General features: G+C 41.4%; 1 protein-coding gene across 1 annotated transcript in view; it reads right to left on the reverse strand.

Moving 5' to 3' along the window:
* The window catches only part of SEC23IP (SEC23 interacting protein), a 29,096-nt gene extending 12,641 nt beyond the window's left edge, over positions 1 to 16,455 (reverse strand). The window contains exons 1-11 of the mRNA XM_033149517.1: positions 16,137 to 16,455; positions 10,617 to 11,131; positions 9,550 to 9,751; positions 8,078 to 8,271; positions 7,090 to 7,179; positions 6,723 to 6,843; positions 5,583 to 5,672; positions 3,280 to 3,421; positions 986 to 1,194; positions 599 to 714; positions 47 to 211 (exon numbers count right to left, since the gene is read on the reverse strand). Of these exons, the coding sequence (XP_033005408.1) occupies positions 47 to 211; positions 599 to 714; positions 986 to 1,194; positions 3,280 to 3,421; positions 5,583 to 5,672; positions 6,723 to 6,843; positions 7,090 to 7,179; positions 8,078 to 8,271; positions 9,550 to 9,751; positions 10,617 to 11,131; positions 16,137 to 16,338 (2,046 nt within the window). The 5' untranslated portion in view covers positions 16,339 to 16,455. The remainder of the gene's footprint in view (positions 1 to 46; positions 212 to 598; positions 715 to 985; positions 1,195 to 3,279; positions 3,422 to 5,582; positions 5,673 to 6,722; positions 6,844 to 7,089; positions 7,180 to 8,077; positions 8,272 to 9,549; positions 9,752 to 10,616; positions 11,132 to 16,136) is intronic.
* Positions 16,456 to 16,461: the final 6 nt, after the last annotated feature.

Genomic DNA, 16,461 nt, shown 5'->3' on the forward strand with positions numbered 1-16,461 from the left:
CGGCAGTCCATTTTAACTTGCTACCTCCCCGTGCTAATGTAAATACCAGAGATTCTGTGTCAATCTTCTCCTTTTCAAATGTGCTGATGTACTCAGACAAGCTAAGCATTTCCAGGGTTCTTTGCAAGGTTGGAATATCATCCTCCACATCATGTTCATTGTTGGAAAGAGAATGTACAGAACCAGCAGAATTAGACTCTACTGTCATCTTGAAAGAAAGAAAAATATATTGTAATACAAAACAATTCCTAACAGTATGTGGAAGTCAAAGGTATATCCAGGGAAATGTAACTAAGCAATAGCCTTATTGAGGTTATTACAGCAGTGAATAAGAGGCCTGCGCCTGTTATGCATCACTCTTGACAGCTTCCCTGTGTAGTGTAACTTCTGCAGCAGATTCCCTATCCAAAACCCCTGATCTTCCAGGGATCTTTATTTTGCAGGAAGCTGCCACATACAAAAGGGAGCCCCTAAAGTATGTAGACAGAGCAGATTGACTAGGCTGCACATTTCCAGTGTTTTGAAGATGTTTTAAACACTTAAAAGAGCCAATACAGCCACACAAGTTTTAAGGACAATTGCTTTTTAGCACAAATACCTGATCATATTCAGCCGCATCCTTCCCAATACCATTGGCAGCGACAGAAGCCACAGAATTAACGGTGGAAGTCCAATCTTTCTGGTTGGACAGGATATCAAATAATATTAACGCACCTGGAGAAGCAAAACAAGATGTTTCAGGATACCATTTATCTTGTCCAAACTTAAATAGAAAGATGTATGCTGAACTCTTGATCTGTTCTCTCAAACATATTTATAGTTTCAGATGACCTAGAGGTGTTTCCTGCATGTAAACCAGATTAAAGCAATGGTGTGCCCAAACAGTCACAAAACCAAACATTGGACAGCATCTCTCAAGAACTGTGGAATTTTTAAAAATAGTTTTTTGTTGAAAGAGCTTATAATTTTTAAGTTGTAGTATTACCCAAACTATGACCAGCAACAGAGATTCCTCCTTTAAAGTCAGGGTTTCTACTCATGAAAAGTGCATAGAGACGGTTCATTTCCAGTCCTACTTTATCCACAATCGTTTGACAGTAGGTGGGGCTGTTGTAAAACAGTATGTCAAGTAGAGTCTCGTTGGTGAAATGACGAAGACGTCCAATGGTTGGCAAAGTTATTTTCTTAATATTCCTGGGAACACAAAATCAATAGATTAATAGCCAAGTCAATTTCATTACATGATTAAAGAGCTTAGCTAAAAACAGGATGATCCCAATAGCTATTAGTTGCAGTCAATGTCCTCCAACCTCCAGAGCAGATTTGGGGTGCAGGAATCAACTGAAGCTTGATTCCCTCCCTGTTCCACTAACATAAGCCTTACAGTCAGCTGAGCAACCCTGCTGGATACAAGCCCTACCATTTATATAGGGTCTGCAATATATAGTATTTTGACTAACAAGTCAAACATCACTAGACTTGTTGCATTCAATCCTTGCCCAACAAAACTGAAGGTTAAAGATCACGCAGTTCACATGTTATGTCCAACATTCAGGCATGAATCCTGCCCAGAGGCAGTACTCACTTCCATGCCACATATGGAATTACCACAGTTTCAAGTATGTTTAAATATAGTACAGAAGTACAACATAAGTATGCTTTACCAATTTCAGGAAATCCAGCCTTAACATAGCCCTCAAGTGGGTCATTATTGTATCCATTTTACCAAGAAAGAATAGAGACCAAAACAAGAACAAGAACAAAACAGTATATTGCCCCAAAGCACCCAGCTCCTTAAAACCCAATATCCCAAGGAGGCAGACACAGGCAATCACAGAACCACAGTGGTTGTGCTTGGACATCACAATAAACTGTGACTCACTGAGATAGAAATAAACCATGGCAAGCTTTGGGATTGCATACTACTTCTTCCACTCTCCCTTGATGCAGCTGTGAGACAGTCAGAAACTTCTGCATGTTTTTGATTAGCCATGGCTTAGCATTACAATGAAACCCTAAATTGTCAATCAATCTAATCTTTGTTACGGTCATAGACCAGCATAAGTAGGGTGGGGTACAATAATTTAAAATGTGTAAAACGTTCTGGAAAGCTAAAATTATTCAAACAGGAGGTATATGTAAAATACTTTAAGAATATAAAAGAAGGATTAGGAACATTAAACGGATGTGGAAGAGCATAAACGGTTATGACTATCAATTCACAAAGCACTCTGATATGGGTGTTCATTAACTCTAGTTTGTAGCACAGGTAATAAATTGATTAATCTTCCTGTATCGACCTTCAATGAAAGCCGAGGGGAGGGAGTGACAGTGTGCCAGGATAAAGCCCCTCTGATGCTTAGGGACTTCAAGTTAAGTTAGATGTGCCATGGGGAAGGCAGAGAACCTGAAGGATTCACTGGCAATAAAAGTTGGGGTCCTGGCTAGATCCTAAATTGTCAGTAATCTTAACTATGGTTTGTTGAAATAAAGTTTGCCCCTTGACTATGAAGGACTGGCTGACTAAGGGTGGAAACATACCAGTAACCAATGATTTGTATCAGAGTAGGTAGGCAGACATATGGTTATGTTGTTGAAAAAAATTGTTTTTTTAAACAAAATATGTACTAGTGTAATAAGATTCAAGGAAATGCTAATTTACATATTTTGCCAGGAATGCTTGTAAGATTCTTTGTAGTGAAATATCAGCTATTTCTATCTATGTAACCTGATGCATCAAATCATTCATATATTTTTATTTAACAATATCCATATACTGCAAAATAAATGAATATATAGCTAGATTAAGAACAGTTATTTTAAAAGATTAAGAACAATTTGTTGCGCTTGGATGTAACACTAAACTGTAACTAATCAATAACAGAACCAAATGCTTCTTATCTTACTGTAGCTGCACCAAAAGAGTGCAAGTCCAAGGTTGCCTTTGGCTTGTTTCCATTATGATAAGCCACATAACTCTTAACACAATTACTTTATGATCACTTTTAATAGCATCCGCTGAACCAGATTCAATGTTCTCTTTTATTTGAATGAGACCAGTATAGTGAGGGACATAGGACTATTCAGCTTGTGGCAATTCATTCTCAACCTGCAATACACATTTGAGCAGTTTTCAGTTAGAACATTCTATCACATTATTGTCTCAGCAGCTCATCTCTGGGACAGCGATCAATGATCAAATAACAAGCTAGCCCTGCTGAAACATATTAGAAGTTTGGAGAATAACTGTGTTTTGGTACTTCGGTATTTTAGACCTACCTATCCACCCCGGTTGCATCTCCATGCAGAGTACTGTGCCAGTGAACTGGCAGGAACTCGACCCTGGTCACTTTAAGCTCTTCTACTGACTTCCTAAAATGCGACTGCAACAATTTCAAAGACACTGTCCGAAAATCATCAACTTTAAAAATGGAAGAAAAGAAGAGGTTAATGTTAACTCCACAAATTGATACCCATTACGTGTGTTCAAATATATTTTCCAACAGTTCTTTACACTTTTGAAGTCTTGCTAATCTAATCAAAACTTTCCAATTCATAAACTGTATGAAGTGTAGATTTGTAAAACAATCACTACATTGCAAAACAAAAACTAAGTCATTAATTAGACAGAGCTAAAGTTTCACATTGTTTCAATCTGATTTTGCTCTTAAAATCTCATATGACTTTGAAGTGAAACCCATTTAAACATTAGAAAGCCACACTGGGAAAAGGCTGCAGGAGCAATTCACCCCAACCATCCTTGTGTTCTTTCCTTCTGACTGAAGGGGTTGTCATGCCTTCTATTTACAAAATAATTACATCAAAAAACTAAATAATGCTGTTTTCCTCTCACTGACCACTGGCTAATCTACCTATATAGTAAACATTCCCTTCCCTTCAGAAAGAAAACAACAGTACGTCCTTTCATTTCCCCTTCCATCCAAATATATTTTTAATTCAGTTTTAAAATGATATTTTGATGCAGCATCCATTGGAGTGATTGAAAGCTGTTTCCACATGATGCCAGGGACTGGCAAGCTACTGATGCAATGGGGGCAGGGGCTGGAGTCTGACTCAGGAGAGGGGGGCAGTGGTTTGTGGGGGCCTGTACTGGCCAGGAGGCAAGAATCAGAGGCAGAGGAAGCTTCAGAGCTAGAGGGTGGAGAACAGGATGAGTCAGAAGAGGAGGAAGAGGCAGGTCAGGCAAGAGAAGAGCTGGGTGCTTCCCTGCCCTCTCCTGCACTACTGTCTCCCAGAACCTTGAGTTTCCATGCAGGAAACTCAGTTTCCTAAGCTGAGTGCACATAGCCTATCAGAGGGAGGTACATAAACTGGTGGAGGGTTGCTGCCTAGCCATTAGATTGATGTGTATAGATATCCAGAGCTGCAGAAGCGACTGGAAGTGTTACCTTTGACAATAAATACTTAACTACCTGCCATGTGCATTCTGAGGCTGGGAAGCACTCTTGACACATGATATCTAATAAGTGGTGTGCCATAAAAGCCTATTGGACCCATGATTATATGCTCCTATGGCAAAGGTGGGGAATCTTTTTTCAGGATAACAGACACATTCCCTTCAAGACATCCCCCCCTTCTAGGGGGCCACATGCCAAAGGTGGGCAAGGTGAGGGGCAAAAATGGGTGGGGTGAATGACACAAGGTGTGTAGGAAAGTGAATGCAACACTTGCCTTTGAACAGTAGGCTACATTCCTGCCACACAAAAGTTTCTACACACACGTATCTCCTGTCAGGGTTAATGGCGTTTCTCAGGTACAGAAACTATTTCCAGTTTACAGAAGTAAACAGAAGTTTTTCTAGCATATTCTTTGTTAGTGCAGAAGCTGAAGCTGGAACATTCTGGACAGAATTCTAGCTTGTTGGCACTTTTCATTTCTGCTAAGAAGCAAGCTGGATATTGTTTTGACTACATCTCACTTCAAGGTCACTGGGAACAAATATCAGATACCCAGTGAGCAGTTTCATTTTACTTTCGATTCTCTATCTCTCTGCCTGAATTTTTTCTTTCTCACTCTCAGTGTATTCTTGTATAGTGTTGGATTTTATATGCTGAACTGCTTTTTTTGCTCAAGATGACCTTGTCAAGGCTTTGACACAGAACCACAAGATTCATGCATTAGTAAATTATTACTAATGACTCTTCTGCGTCCAGTGTTTTTTATTGGAGTGCACACTATGGCAAGAGGTCTGCGACTCTGCTAATTAACCATTGAGCCAGAGGTCCCCCAGGACTTGGGGGACTCTAATCCTAACATCTCCATACCCATATCCAAGCAAGCAATAGGTATTATCAGTTCAAGGACACACTGCAGAATAGTGTGGAACACAGCTGCTGAGGAGCAGACCGGGGAGAAGGTGGGAATGGGGTTGGGTACCCCTAGGGCCAGACAGAGAAACCTAGAGGCCTGTATTCAACCCCCATGGTTGATGTTCCCCACTCCTGCATTAATCAACAATAACATAACATCAATAATATATAAACGCTGACACGAGTAAATTAGGACACAATAATATTAATCAGCAAAAGAAACCCCTGCATACACACGGTCTAAACACACACCACATTCAACGATGCTTCTGAATCGCAGATCACAGACAGGGCCAATGCCATGGACCATGAACACTAGATGATCGATTTGAGACACCTCACCTATAAAAGTGAAAAGAAATAGCAACAGCTTTCATTATATAACAATGGGGAATCTCTAGCCTTCTTTGTGTTTCTGGAATACAGTGGTAACTCTGGTTGTGAACGGGTTCCGTTCCGGAGCCCCGTTCACAACCAGAAAGGTCCGCAACCTGAAGCGCCACATCTGTGCATGAGCATGGCGCGATTCAGCACTTCTGCGCATGCACATGGCGTCATTTTTGCGCGTCTGCGCATGCGCGAATTGCCAAACCCCGGAAGTAACCCATTCCAGTACTTCCGGGTTCAGTGCGTTTGTATCCCGTGACGAACACAACCTGAAGCAATCGTAACCAGAGGTACAACTGTATAACGCCCATCATTTCTGACCATGCCAAATGGGTTTGAAGAGACTTGGACTTAAGCAACATCTGAAGAGCCTCTGGCTTCCTAACCATGTATTAAATGCTCTGGGGAAAGGTTCCCTCCCCAATCCAATCTGAGGCCTTGCTACAAGAAACCAACCAGCATGGCCAATTGGCTTCCAGAGCAGGATCTGGGCTACAGCACAGCTTGCCAGCGAACTACACTGCTAACTGCATATAGGAGGAAGATCCCCATGTTCCCTCCTCACTCTCACACAACAGACACAAACAGGCTGGTAGCAGGGACCCACAGCTAAATTAAAAAAGGAACAAGTTTGGGAAAGGGACAGATTTTTATATAAATATTTATTGCCATCAGATCATATCTCTAAAGGTACACTTGTCTATTTCAATATTGTTGTTGTTGTTCACCACTTGGAGGGCCATTTGGGATGAGGAAGCAATTTAAAACTTATTAATAAAGTAAGGAATAGATGGGAGGGTTCTCCTCCCCCAAATAAACCTGAATTTATCTCCATGGAACTACCTAATTAGGCCCCTTGCTGGCAAAGCCAACCAAATCAGAAAAGTCCAACAAACTCTGCTACACTTAGGGTATGGAAAACGTATGGCCCACATTCTACCCTATTATTTATTAAGGGGGGGGGGGATAAGCTAATATGAGAGCCCTCTGTCCTAAACCACTCACCAGCTGGAATTTCCTCAAGATCCTCATCAATTCCACGTTTTACCACTCTTGGCCTAGTCTGCCCATCTTGTATGGTACCCCATTCATCTGGTATTGCAGAAGGCTGGAACTGAACTATAACCTGAAAAAAATCAGTGGACAACACACTACATTTAAACACTTGGGGTGGCAACCAGAGATGCATTCAAGGAACAGGGTGGGTGGAGATCCTGCAGAGTGGGATCAGTTGTGGCACTGAGGAAGAGACTGTGAGAAATTGGAAGTGGAGGCAGGCACCTTCCGTGAACAGAAGCTCAAGTTGCGCTGAGTTTTACATACTGCTCTAACCACACATGCAATGCTATTGTGCAATAAAAATTCTTATTACCTTAGGATTATGCATAACAATAGTTTCTCCACCTGGAAATTCCAGTCGCCGATGCCACTGATTTGTGGTAACAGCTTTCTTATACTCTGCCTGGAAAAAAGAACAGTTTTGCAAAATCATAAAGAAACTAAGCATCAAGATGTCATGTCAAAGGACGGTGCCATAAACAGCTTATACCACATTCATTTATTGACAGTTCTGTGGTATCAAAACTCAATATTTTGAATTTAGCTTGCACAACAGAACTTCCTCATGCTCTGATCCCTTCTATAGTCCCTCATGTCCCTGAAACCTCCTCTGGAGGATCCCCCCCAGCTTGCCGCCAGTACAGATTTGGGGGGCATGTGGTAGGGGCACAGAGGGGAGGGAAAGTCATGACACATGAGCAGAAATCTATTCAAACAATGCTGAATGTCACTGTGTACATTACTGTTTCCATGTACTTATTCAGTGTTTTTCCAGCCTGCCTGCTAACCCCAATTCCCAAATTGGCCTGCATTTTAAAATACAGAGTAGGAGCAAAAGGAATATATATGTCCCCCCCTCCCCAGGTCTTAGATATTCTGCTGCTCTGAGGCTGAATCTCAGAGTAGGTTGAACATCAACATAAAGTTCAATTTACCCCATTTAAAGACAAATAGCAGTAGTGCAGAACACCCTAACCTCCTTTATGTTTATTAGAAATATCAGTGAATAACCAGGACCATGTGGATGAAGCACACTTCACTGATCTTACAACAGTGAGTATTTCAGATACAAAATAATAATAATAATAATAACAACAACAACAACAACAACAACAATGGTCATTGTACAACACCACCAGCAGTAACAATAGCAATAGTACAGACCAGAATTTCTTCCACATTTTATCAACACTCCACAGTGAGAATTTTGTATCTTCCCATAAAATCTGAGCCCTTTCAAATTCCAATTTTCAGTAAGCCATCACACACATTTATTTTTCAGCCAATTTAAGAACACTCACCTCTAGCTTTTCGCTGAAATCCTCAGTGTAAGGAATAAACCTGCTCTCTTTATCTCCCTTATAAAACCAAGTACATCTTCTCACTTCAGATGGCTCTTCTTCCCAATATACAGCTTTCCTCACTCGGTCATAGAGATAAACATCATAACGTCCTCCATCAGTACTCAGGACAACATTCTCTGGATCAGGTTGCACTGGAAGCATTAAAAATGTTTTATTAGCTTGGAAACTGAGAGGTCAAACCAAATGTGTTACTGGGAAACTTGGCACTTTTGAAAGATTTCCAGACTTGTCATTGCATGTCTCTTTCCCCAGTTGTTCCACTGTGTTCGCTGGTGTGGATCCGAATGTAGGCAGTATACGACATACACAAGCATTCTCATAGGCAATAATACTGTGATATGGTTGTCATCTTCAAATATCTGAAGGGCTGCCGCCTGGAAGATGGAGCAAGCTTGTTTTCTGCTACTCGCAGAGGGAAAACCCAAACCAATGGATTGCAATTACAAGAAATGACATTCTGATTCAACATTAGGAATAACTTTATGACAGTTAAGAGCTGTATGACAATGGAATGGACTCCGTCTGGAGGTGGGAAACTCTCCTTCATTGGAGGTTTTTTTTTAAAAAAAGGAGATTGGATGGCAATCTGTCAAGGATTATTTAGTTGTGATTCTTGCATCCCAGGGGTTTGGACTAGATTACCCTAGTTAGGGTATCTTCCAATTCTACAATTCTGTGAATTGGCTACCATTACTGTACTCTGATGAATGGCATACAAATTCAACCTATTAGATAACTGGAGCAGATCAATGTTCATTGTTTATTTTAAATAGAATTGCAGTCTAATTAAAATATACTCTCCTGAATAATCACCACCTATTTCATCACACCCTCCCCACCCAATTATAGTCATTCATGTATAGTTATTTATTTATTCCATTAATTTTCTGTTGAATCTAATTTATACAGACAACTTTGAAATTTATCTGCATTTAATGACAAATTAGTGCTCAATGCTCAAAATAAGGTGAGTCAACTTTCCTATCTATAGTCGCCTGGCTAGCAAACTATGCCTCTCTAATTGCCCATATAGAAGTTGCCAAGATGAATGAAACAAAGAGCTGCCTATGAAAACAAAATCAGGGCATGGGATTTATACACAAAAGTCAATCTGAAATCTGAATGTGGAACTGACCATATATCACATTCCCATTTAAGAAACACCTGCATAAGAATATGGAAATACATGCAAATATATACAGCAGTCTTCTTCAGCCTGGTGCCTTCCAGATGTTTTGGACTGAACACTGGTAATGCTGTCTGCAGCCGATTGGAGTTGCAGACAAAAATGTCTGTAGGGACGGGTTAGTATTTCTGCCTTCTCATTGTAAATCATCAGCAATTTGTTATTCCTCTTTATTTTCAAAGCCAAAAAGCCAACACATAAATGAAAAGTGCAGAGGCCTTACCAGAGTTATAAACTTCCTCTAGTGTTGTAGAATCTAGGACACTGAATGGCATCCATAGCTCCTTGTTTTCCACCTCCTTGCAGTAAAACCAATGGGGCTGAACTGGCTCATATTGGTTATGTAGTAAGATGGGATGTGCTTTCACCAAAGGGCCTGCTGACATGGAAGCCACAGGCGGCAATGCTGACTGAGGTGAAGAAAACTGAAAATGAAACCAGTTTAAATATAAACAATTCTTAATTTTTATATTATAAACACAAAATCCACTGCCCTCCAGATTACATTGATCATGTACATTATTATCATACATTTATTCAATTCTAGAATTGGTCAGATCCAACAAAATGATCCTGAGATTCTTCATTCCATACATTTGATTACTATGTCATTAAATACAAGTTTGATTCAGAGTGAGGGGTTCCTGGTGCCTTCTCCAAAGCCCTCTATCAGCATCCAATTCAGTGTAGGTTTCAAAGTTATCAAGTTTAATGCAAAACCTAATTTGTGTCTGTATGTGTAGGCATGTTTGTATTTGGGTCAAATATTTTCTAATTTCTATCATTTGATTTGGTTAAATATCATCAATACTCTCTTCCCTGATGGCTAATTATTCTGGTACTATAGTGGTGGTGTTTTATAGATATATTACTTTATTTCTACTTTTTCAATGAAAAGCAGTCTAGAAGTGATTTAATTAACAAAAATTAAGAATATTCCATGTAATCAAGAACAATCTTATTTTCCCATTTTCTCTTTGCCCTGTGATCTGGCAGTATTCTGTAAAGTTTCAGGGAATGTCTAGACTCTAGAGAGTTCCAAAAGGCAGCTTTTGTAGCAAAACTCTCACTGTTCATCATACTAAATTAATGCTTTAAAATACTGCCATTTCTTATTTTCTCTATCAACTGATCAATATTTTTCGATTCTCTTTCCCTCCCCCTGAATCTAGTCATTACTACTTTGAACTAATGGAGGTGCTGGAATATGCAGGGCAGGGCAAGCTAGGTCACGAGAGGACCCTTAAAAGTTTTATACCAATTCCAAAAGCCAAAAATCACTTTCCATACCGGTGGCAGTGTCCCTGGAGTCGCATACATGTGCATAGGTGGTACAGAGGCTGGAGGCTGAACACCCTGGGTGGGTGTTTGTGTCTGTTGAAGTTGTGGTGGAGTGATGTAAGGATTAGCTCTACTGCTTAAAGTAGTATGGCGATATGGGTTGTAGCCTTGCTGCGATATGGCATGAGGAGGAGTTGAGAAACCAGTTGGTGGAGGACCAGTGTATGAACCAATTCCTGAAGCTGGTGGCGTATTAAAAGGCTGTGATTTGGAAAGAGGAGCTGAGAAAGCATTTGGCCCATCTTGTGATCCAGGCAGAAGTGGGAGAGAAACTGAAGTCTTAGAGAAAACAGATGTTGCGGCTTGGGGTGGAGATGTTGCGCCTAAGGGTGTCTGCCCAATGCTTCCAAAGGGATCACTGCTGCTAGGAACTTGGGAGAAATAACTGAAAGTTGGTGGGGGGTTAAGATTTGCGGAAGTCTGCCCCAGGAAGCTGTCTTCTTCACCAACATCAGTGGTATCGTCTACAACAAAGGATACAAGGATTATTGAAAGAAGGGGAAGCTTATGTGGAGAAACTATTGGTAGTACTGCCCGTTTTAAACATTTCCCCCCAAATAGGAAAGTTTATTCAGTCCTGTTCCTTTCTTGTTCACTGCAACATATTATCTTGGAGAAATGAGACTTTTCCTTGTATGAAGGTTTTCTGGTTTCAGTTCCAAAAGCAGAGTTTTGAATCACCCATTAAATTGACAAAATCACGTGGCCAACTAACTCACTAGTGCTTTTAATGTGTTAGGCTTATGCATATATCATTACTGAAAAGAACTTTCTGAGACACGCTTTCAACTGGTTTGCATACCACACTAAGAGATGCATTCTCAGTGGTGACATTCCAGCCCCTGGACTCTTTCCATTCCGATATTTACAAATCATGAGTCTTAACATTTTCTGGAAGCACTGTGAAGTCACTTTATTTAGATACATGTTTACTGAATGGGAATATATACATTTTTTTAAAAAAAATCGCACATTCTGAGTGCATTGTGCTTTTAACATTTCTCACAGGTGTTTCTTAACAGTGTGGTGTGATTCAGAGAGCTTGCCAATTTGGGATACATGCAGGAATAAACACTGTCAATATGCATATATATACATATATATATATATATATATATATATATATATATATATATATATACACACACACACACACACATACATATACATATACATTGCCTTACCTGCAGATGAATTTTAATTGTCCAGACATTTAACTCAGTTCTTTAGAACTGTGCTTTCATCCTTCCCCCTGGATAAATTGTATACTTTTCTTTTGGAAATTACTTTAAATAGTAACAAATAGTGAGAGACTTCAAAGCAGGTTGTCAAACATTGCAGTGTTGTTATTTTATTTCCGTTCTTTAATATGTCTTGCTATTCTGCCTTTTACACTACTGTCACATTTAGACATGAACACATTTAGAGCAAATACTATTTTTGAACTACTTCCTCTTATATAAACCTAGAATTTTTATACGACATTGCTAGCTACTCCTAAGCATAAAATGCAGATTATTCCCAAACATAATTAGCTATAACATAACCTTCATTTGCAAATCTCTCGCACCACCCAAAAGGGAATCCAAGCTTCAAAAGCCTCTGAAATGCACATATCAATGTCTATACAGTGGTACCTTGGTTTACAAACTTAATCTGCTCCAGAAGTCCGTTCTTAAACCAAAGTGTTCTTAAACCAAGGCATGCTTTCCCACAGCGGCAGGGGACTCAATTTACACTCAACAGGAAGCAGGGAAAAAAGAACAACAACAAAATATGGGGGGGGGGGAAATCACAATCCACAATTTTACCCTATTAGAAGAACAGAAAAGGTAGGACTTCCATCTAATTCATACCAGCAAATGTTTTATCATCAAAGGTAGTCACATCAGTAGTCACATAATCTTCAATAAGCACAAGATGAAAAGAACAGGATATACAAACAAACAAACCCTACTCTAAAAAGCTCTTAAGCACAAACAAAAAGTAGTGAGGACTGGCTGTGTAGAATGAGCTGCTGGATTTTAGTATGCTGCCAAAATGGAAGGCAGCCACAGCATAAAATCTACCTGTAATCCAGTGGAACAGGCAAAATGAAAGTAGATGCCAGGGCTCCCACACTGACAAGATAATCAAGAATCCAGCCTGAGGGATTAACAAAGCACAGAGCTTGTTATTGTTTTCACAAAAAACTGCAACTCTCTGGAGGAGTTTGAAAACACCCAGTGACAAACTTTCCCCAAAATTCAGCACAAGTAATTATACTCTCTTTAATGCTCTTTTAGCATGAACTTGACAAAGCTATCTTTAGTCATCTCACCCCTTGCTTTTTCCTTTAAGACTAATTGCAGTCTCGCTGGATTCCACTACTGCAGAGATTTCTGCAGTCGTTAACAGTCATCAACAGGTTTTCCACACTCATCAGCCAATCACCCATTCCAACCACCCTTCTGAATACTGTAATACCCCTCCTCACTCTCTCACTATATATAGGGGTCTGGTGACTTCTGTTTCAGTGTATCTGAAGAAATGTGCATGCACACGAAAGCTCATACCAAGAACAAACTTAGTTGGTCTCTAAGGTGCTACTGGAAGGATTTTTTTTATTTTTTATTTTGTTTTGTCTATGGCAGACCAACACAGCTAGCTACCTGTAAATAGTGTTAAGAGTGTTATCCTCTAACCCGCCTGTTAGTACAGCAGAGTCATTAAGGATGTTGTTGTCGTTTAGTCGTGTCCGACTCTTCGTGACCCCATGGACCAGAGCACGCCAGGCACTCCTTTCTTCCACTGCCTCCCGCAGTTTGGTCAAACTCATGTTCGTAGCTTCAGGAACACTGTCCAACCATCTCATCCTCTGTCATCCCCTTCTCCTTGTACCCTCAATCTTTCCCAGCATCAGGGTCTTTTCCAGGGAGTCTTCTCTCCATGAGGTGGCCAAAGTATTGGAGCCTCAGTTTCAGGATCTGTCCTTCCAGTGAGCACTCAGGACTGATTTCCTTAAGAATGGATAGGTTTGATCTTCTTGCAGTCCATGGGACTCTCAAGAGTCTCTTCCAGCACCATAATTCAAAAGCATCAATTCTTCGGCAATCAGCCTTCTTTATGGTCCAGCTCTTGCTTCCATTCATCACTATTGGGAAAACCATAGCTTTAACTATACAGACCTTTGTCGGCAAGGTAATGTCTCTGCTTTTTAAGATGCTGTCTAGGTTTGTCATTGCTTTTCTCCCACGAAGCTGGCGTCTTTTAATTTCGTGGTTGCTGTCCCATCTGCAGTGATCATGGAGCTCAAGAAAGTAAAATCTCTCACTGCCTCCATTTCTTCTCCTTCTATTTGCCAGGAGGTGATGGGACCAGTGGCCATGATCTTAGTTTTTTTGATGTTGAGCGTCAGACCAAATTTTGCGCTCTCCTCTTTCAACCTCATTAAAAGGTTATTTAATTCCTCCTCACTTTCTGCCATCAAGGTTGTGTCATCTGCATATCTGAGGTTGTTGATATTTCTTCCAGCAATCTTAATTCCATCTTGGGATTCATCCAGCCCAGCTTTTCACATGATGAATTCTGCATATAAGTTAAATAAGCAGGAAGACAATATACAGCCTTGTAGTACTACTTTCCCAATTTTGAACCAATCAGTTGTTCCATATCCAGTTCTAACTGAAGCTTCTTGTCCCACATAGAGATTTCTCAGGAGACAGATGAGGTGATCAGGCACTCCCATTTCTTTAAGAACTTGCCATAGTTTGCTGTGGTCGACACAGTTAAAGGCTTTTACATAGTCAATGAAGCAGAAGTAGATGTTTTTCTGGAACTCTCTAGCTTTCTCCATAATCCAGCGCATGTTTGCAATTTGGTCTCTGGTTCCTCTGCCACTTCAAAATCCAGCCTGCACTTCTGGGAGTTCTCGGTCCACATACTGCCTAAGCCTGCCTTGTAGAATTTTAAGCATAACCTTGCTAGCGTGTGAAATGAGCACAACTGTGCAGTAGTTGGAGCATTCTTTGGCACTGCACTTCTTTGGGATTGGGATGTAGACTGATCTTCTCCAATCCTCTGGCCACTGCTGAGTTTTCCAAATTTGCTGGCATATTGAGTGTAGCACCTTAACAGCATCATCTTTTAAAATTTTAAATCGTTCAGCTGGAATATCATCATTTCCACTGGACTTGTTAAGGATGGAGCTAGCCTAATTCAAGATCTACCTAGTATTCTCTCAAAAAATATTGCCCCTAGGAAATGCCTCATTACTATAAACTAGGGATAGAGAACTGAATCCAGCCAACAGAATGGATCCTTTCCCCACTCCCATTCCCCAGGGGCCAAGGACTTACCCTTGCAGAAGCCATGTTAGTTCTGCTTCAGCAAGGCTTTTTCTTCTATATACTTAGTTATTTCATCTTTAGCGATACTAGTTAGCGATGCTATAGCCTATAATTTCCAGGATCCCCCTTGGATCCTTTTTTTAAAAAGACAAATCTGATGTTACATTAACAACTTCCCAGGCTTCAGATTTGGAGGCTAATCTCCATTCATCCCTGTGCTATTCTCCCATGCTTCTCAGTGTTACAGACCCTCCATAATCTACTCCCTTCCCCCAAAGCCCCAACATCAACAAGTTCTCCCAGCCACAAATCACCTAACATGCCTGTGCCTTCCAATCCTTTGTTTCAATAAAAAATATATATACAAGTGCCCAACCCAATCTGGAAACAATACTTAATAACTAGGAATGCCCTTCCCCCACCTCATCCCCAAATTCATTGTCATTGCTTTTACGGGCTGCAGTCATGGGATGCTCTAATCTGGCAATTTATAGGGGGACACATACCCCTAAACATTTTGTGAATCTTTATGCTTTTGTCCATTTACTGTATTTATTTTCCCCGATTTGAACTATAAAATGGTGATTTTCTTGAGTCAGAATGAGAGTACCCCTAAACTTTTTTTTTTTTTAAAGAAAAAAAGCACTGCTTATAGGGAAGGGGAGAACAGATGCATGTGTGAAATCTCTACGGAAAGGCTGAGAGGCGACCATTCACATCAAGAGCAACTGGTAAAAGACCTGCAGCCGGCTCTTCGCCGGTGAGGCTTCCGGCTCATAGACGCCACTAGCGGGTCCGACGCCTGGCACGAATTAAGCCACGACACCTTCTCGATCACGGGCTTCCTTTCGGAGGCACGCAAGCCACTTCCCTCCCAAGTCCCTCCAAAGGCAGCATTTTCACACAAGCAAGCTTCCCGTGCCTATCTGCCCAGTTTGCGAGTCCCCAGCGAGAGGAACGGGGAGATGGGCTACATACATACACCACCTGCAAACAAACGGGCGCGCGTTTTCACCTGCCCACGAGTCCCTCGGGCGCGGGCAACCCACAGAAAAGCAACCCTGGTGTGTGTGGCGGCGGCGGGGGGGGGGAGGAAACCTACGAAGATGTCCAGGACTCCAAGCCCCCCCGGCCGAGTTACCTGCGGGCAGGAGACCAGGCCCCGAGGCGCCTGCAGAGGCGGCAGCAGCAGCTGGAGGAGGCGGAGGAGCAGGGGCTTGGCTGACGGGGATGAAGGGAACAGTGAAATTGAACTCGGTGGCCGACGAGGAGAAGAGCAAGTTCGTGCCGCCGCCAGCCGAGGAGGAGCCGCCAGCCGCCACGGAGGCTTTCGGGGTAGCCATGGCTGTGGCGCTTCCACGTCTCAGGGCTGCCTCTCGGGTTCCTCTGGCGGCCGCGCCGGCCCCTTCCGCCCGCCTCTAAGATGGCGGCGCCGGCGCCTCCCCCCTCGTCTCCCGCCAACCCGA

This window comes from Lacerta agilis, chromosome 5 (assembly GCF_009819535.1).
Source record: "Lacerta agilis isolate rLacAgi1 chromosome 5, rLacAgi1.pri, whole genome shotgun sequence".
Classification (NCBI taxonomy): Eukaryota; Metazoa; Chordata; class Lepidosauria; order Squamata; family Lacertidae; genus Lacerta; species Lacerta agilis.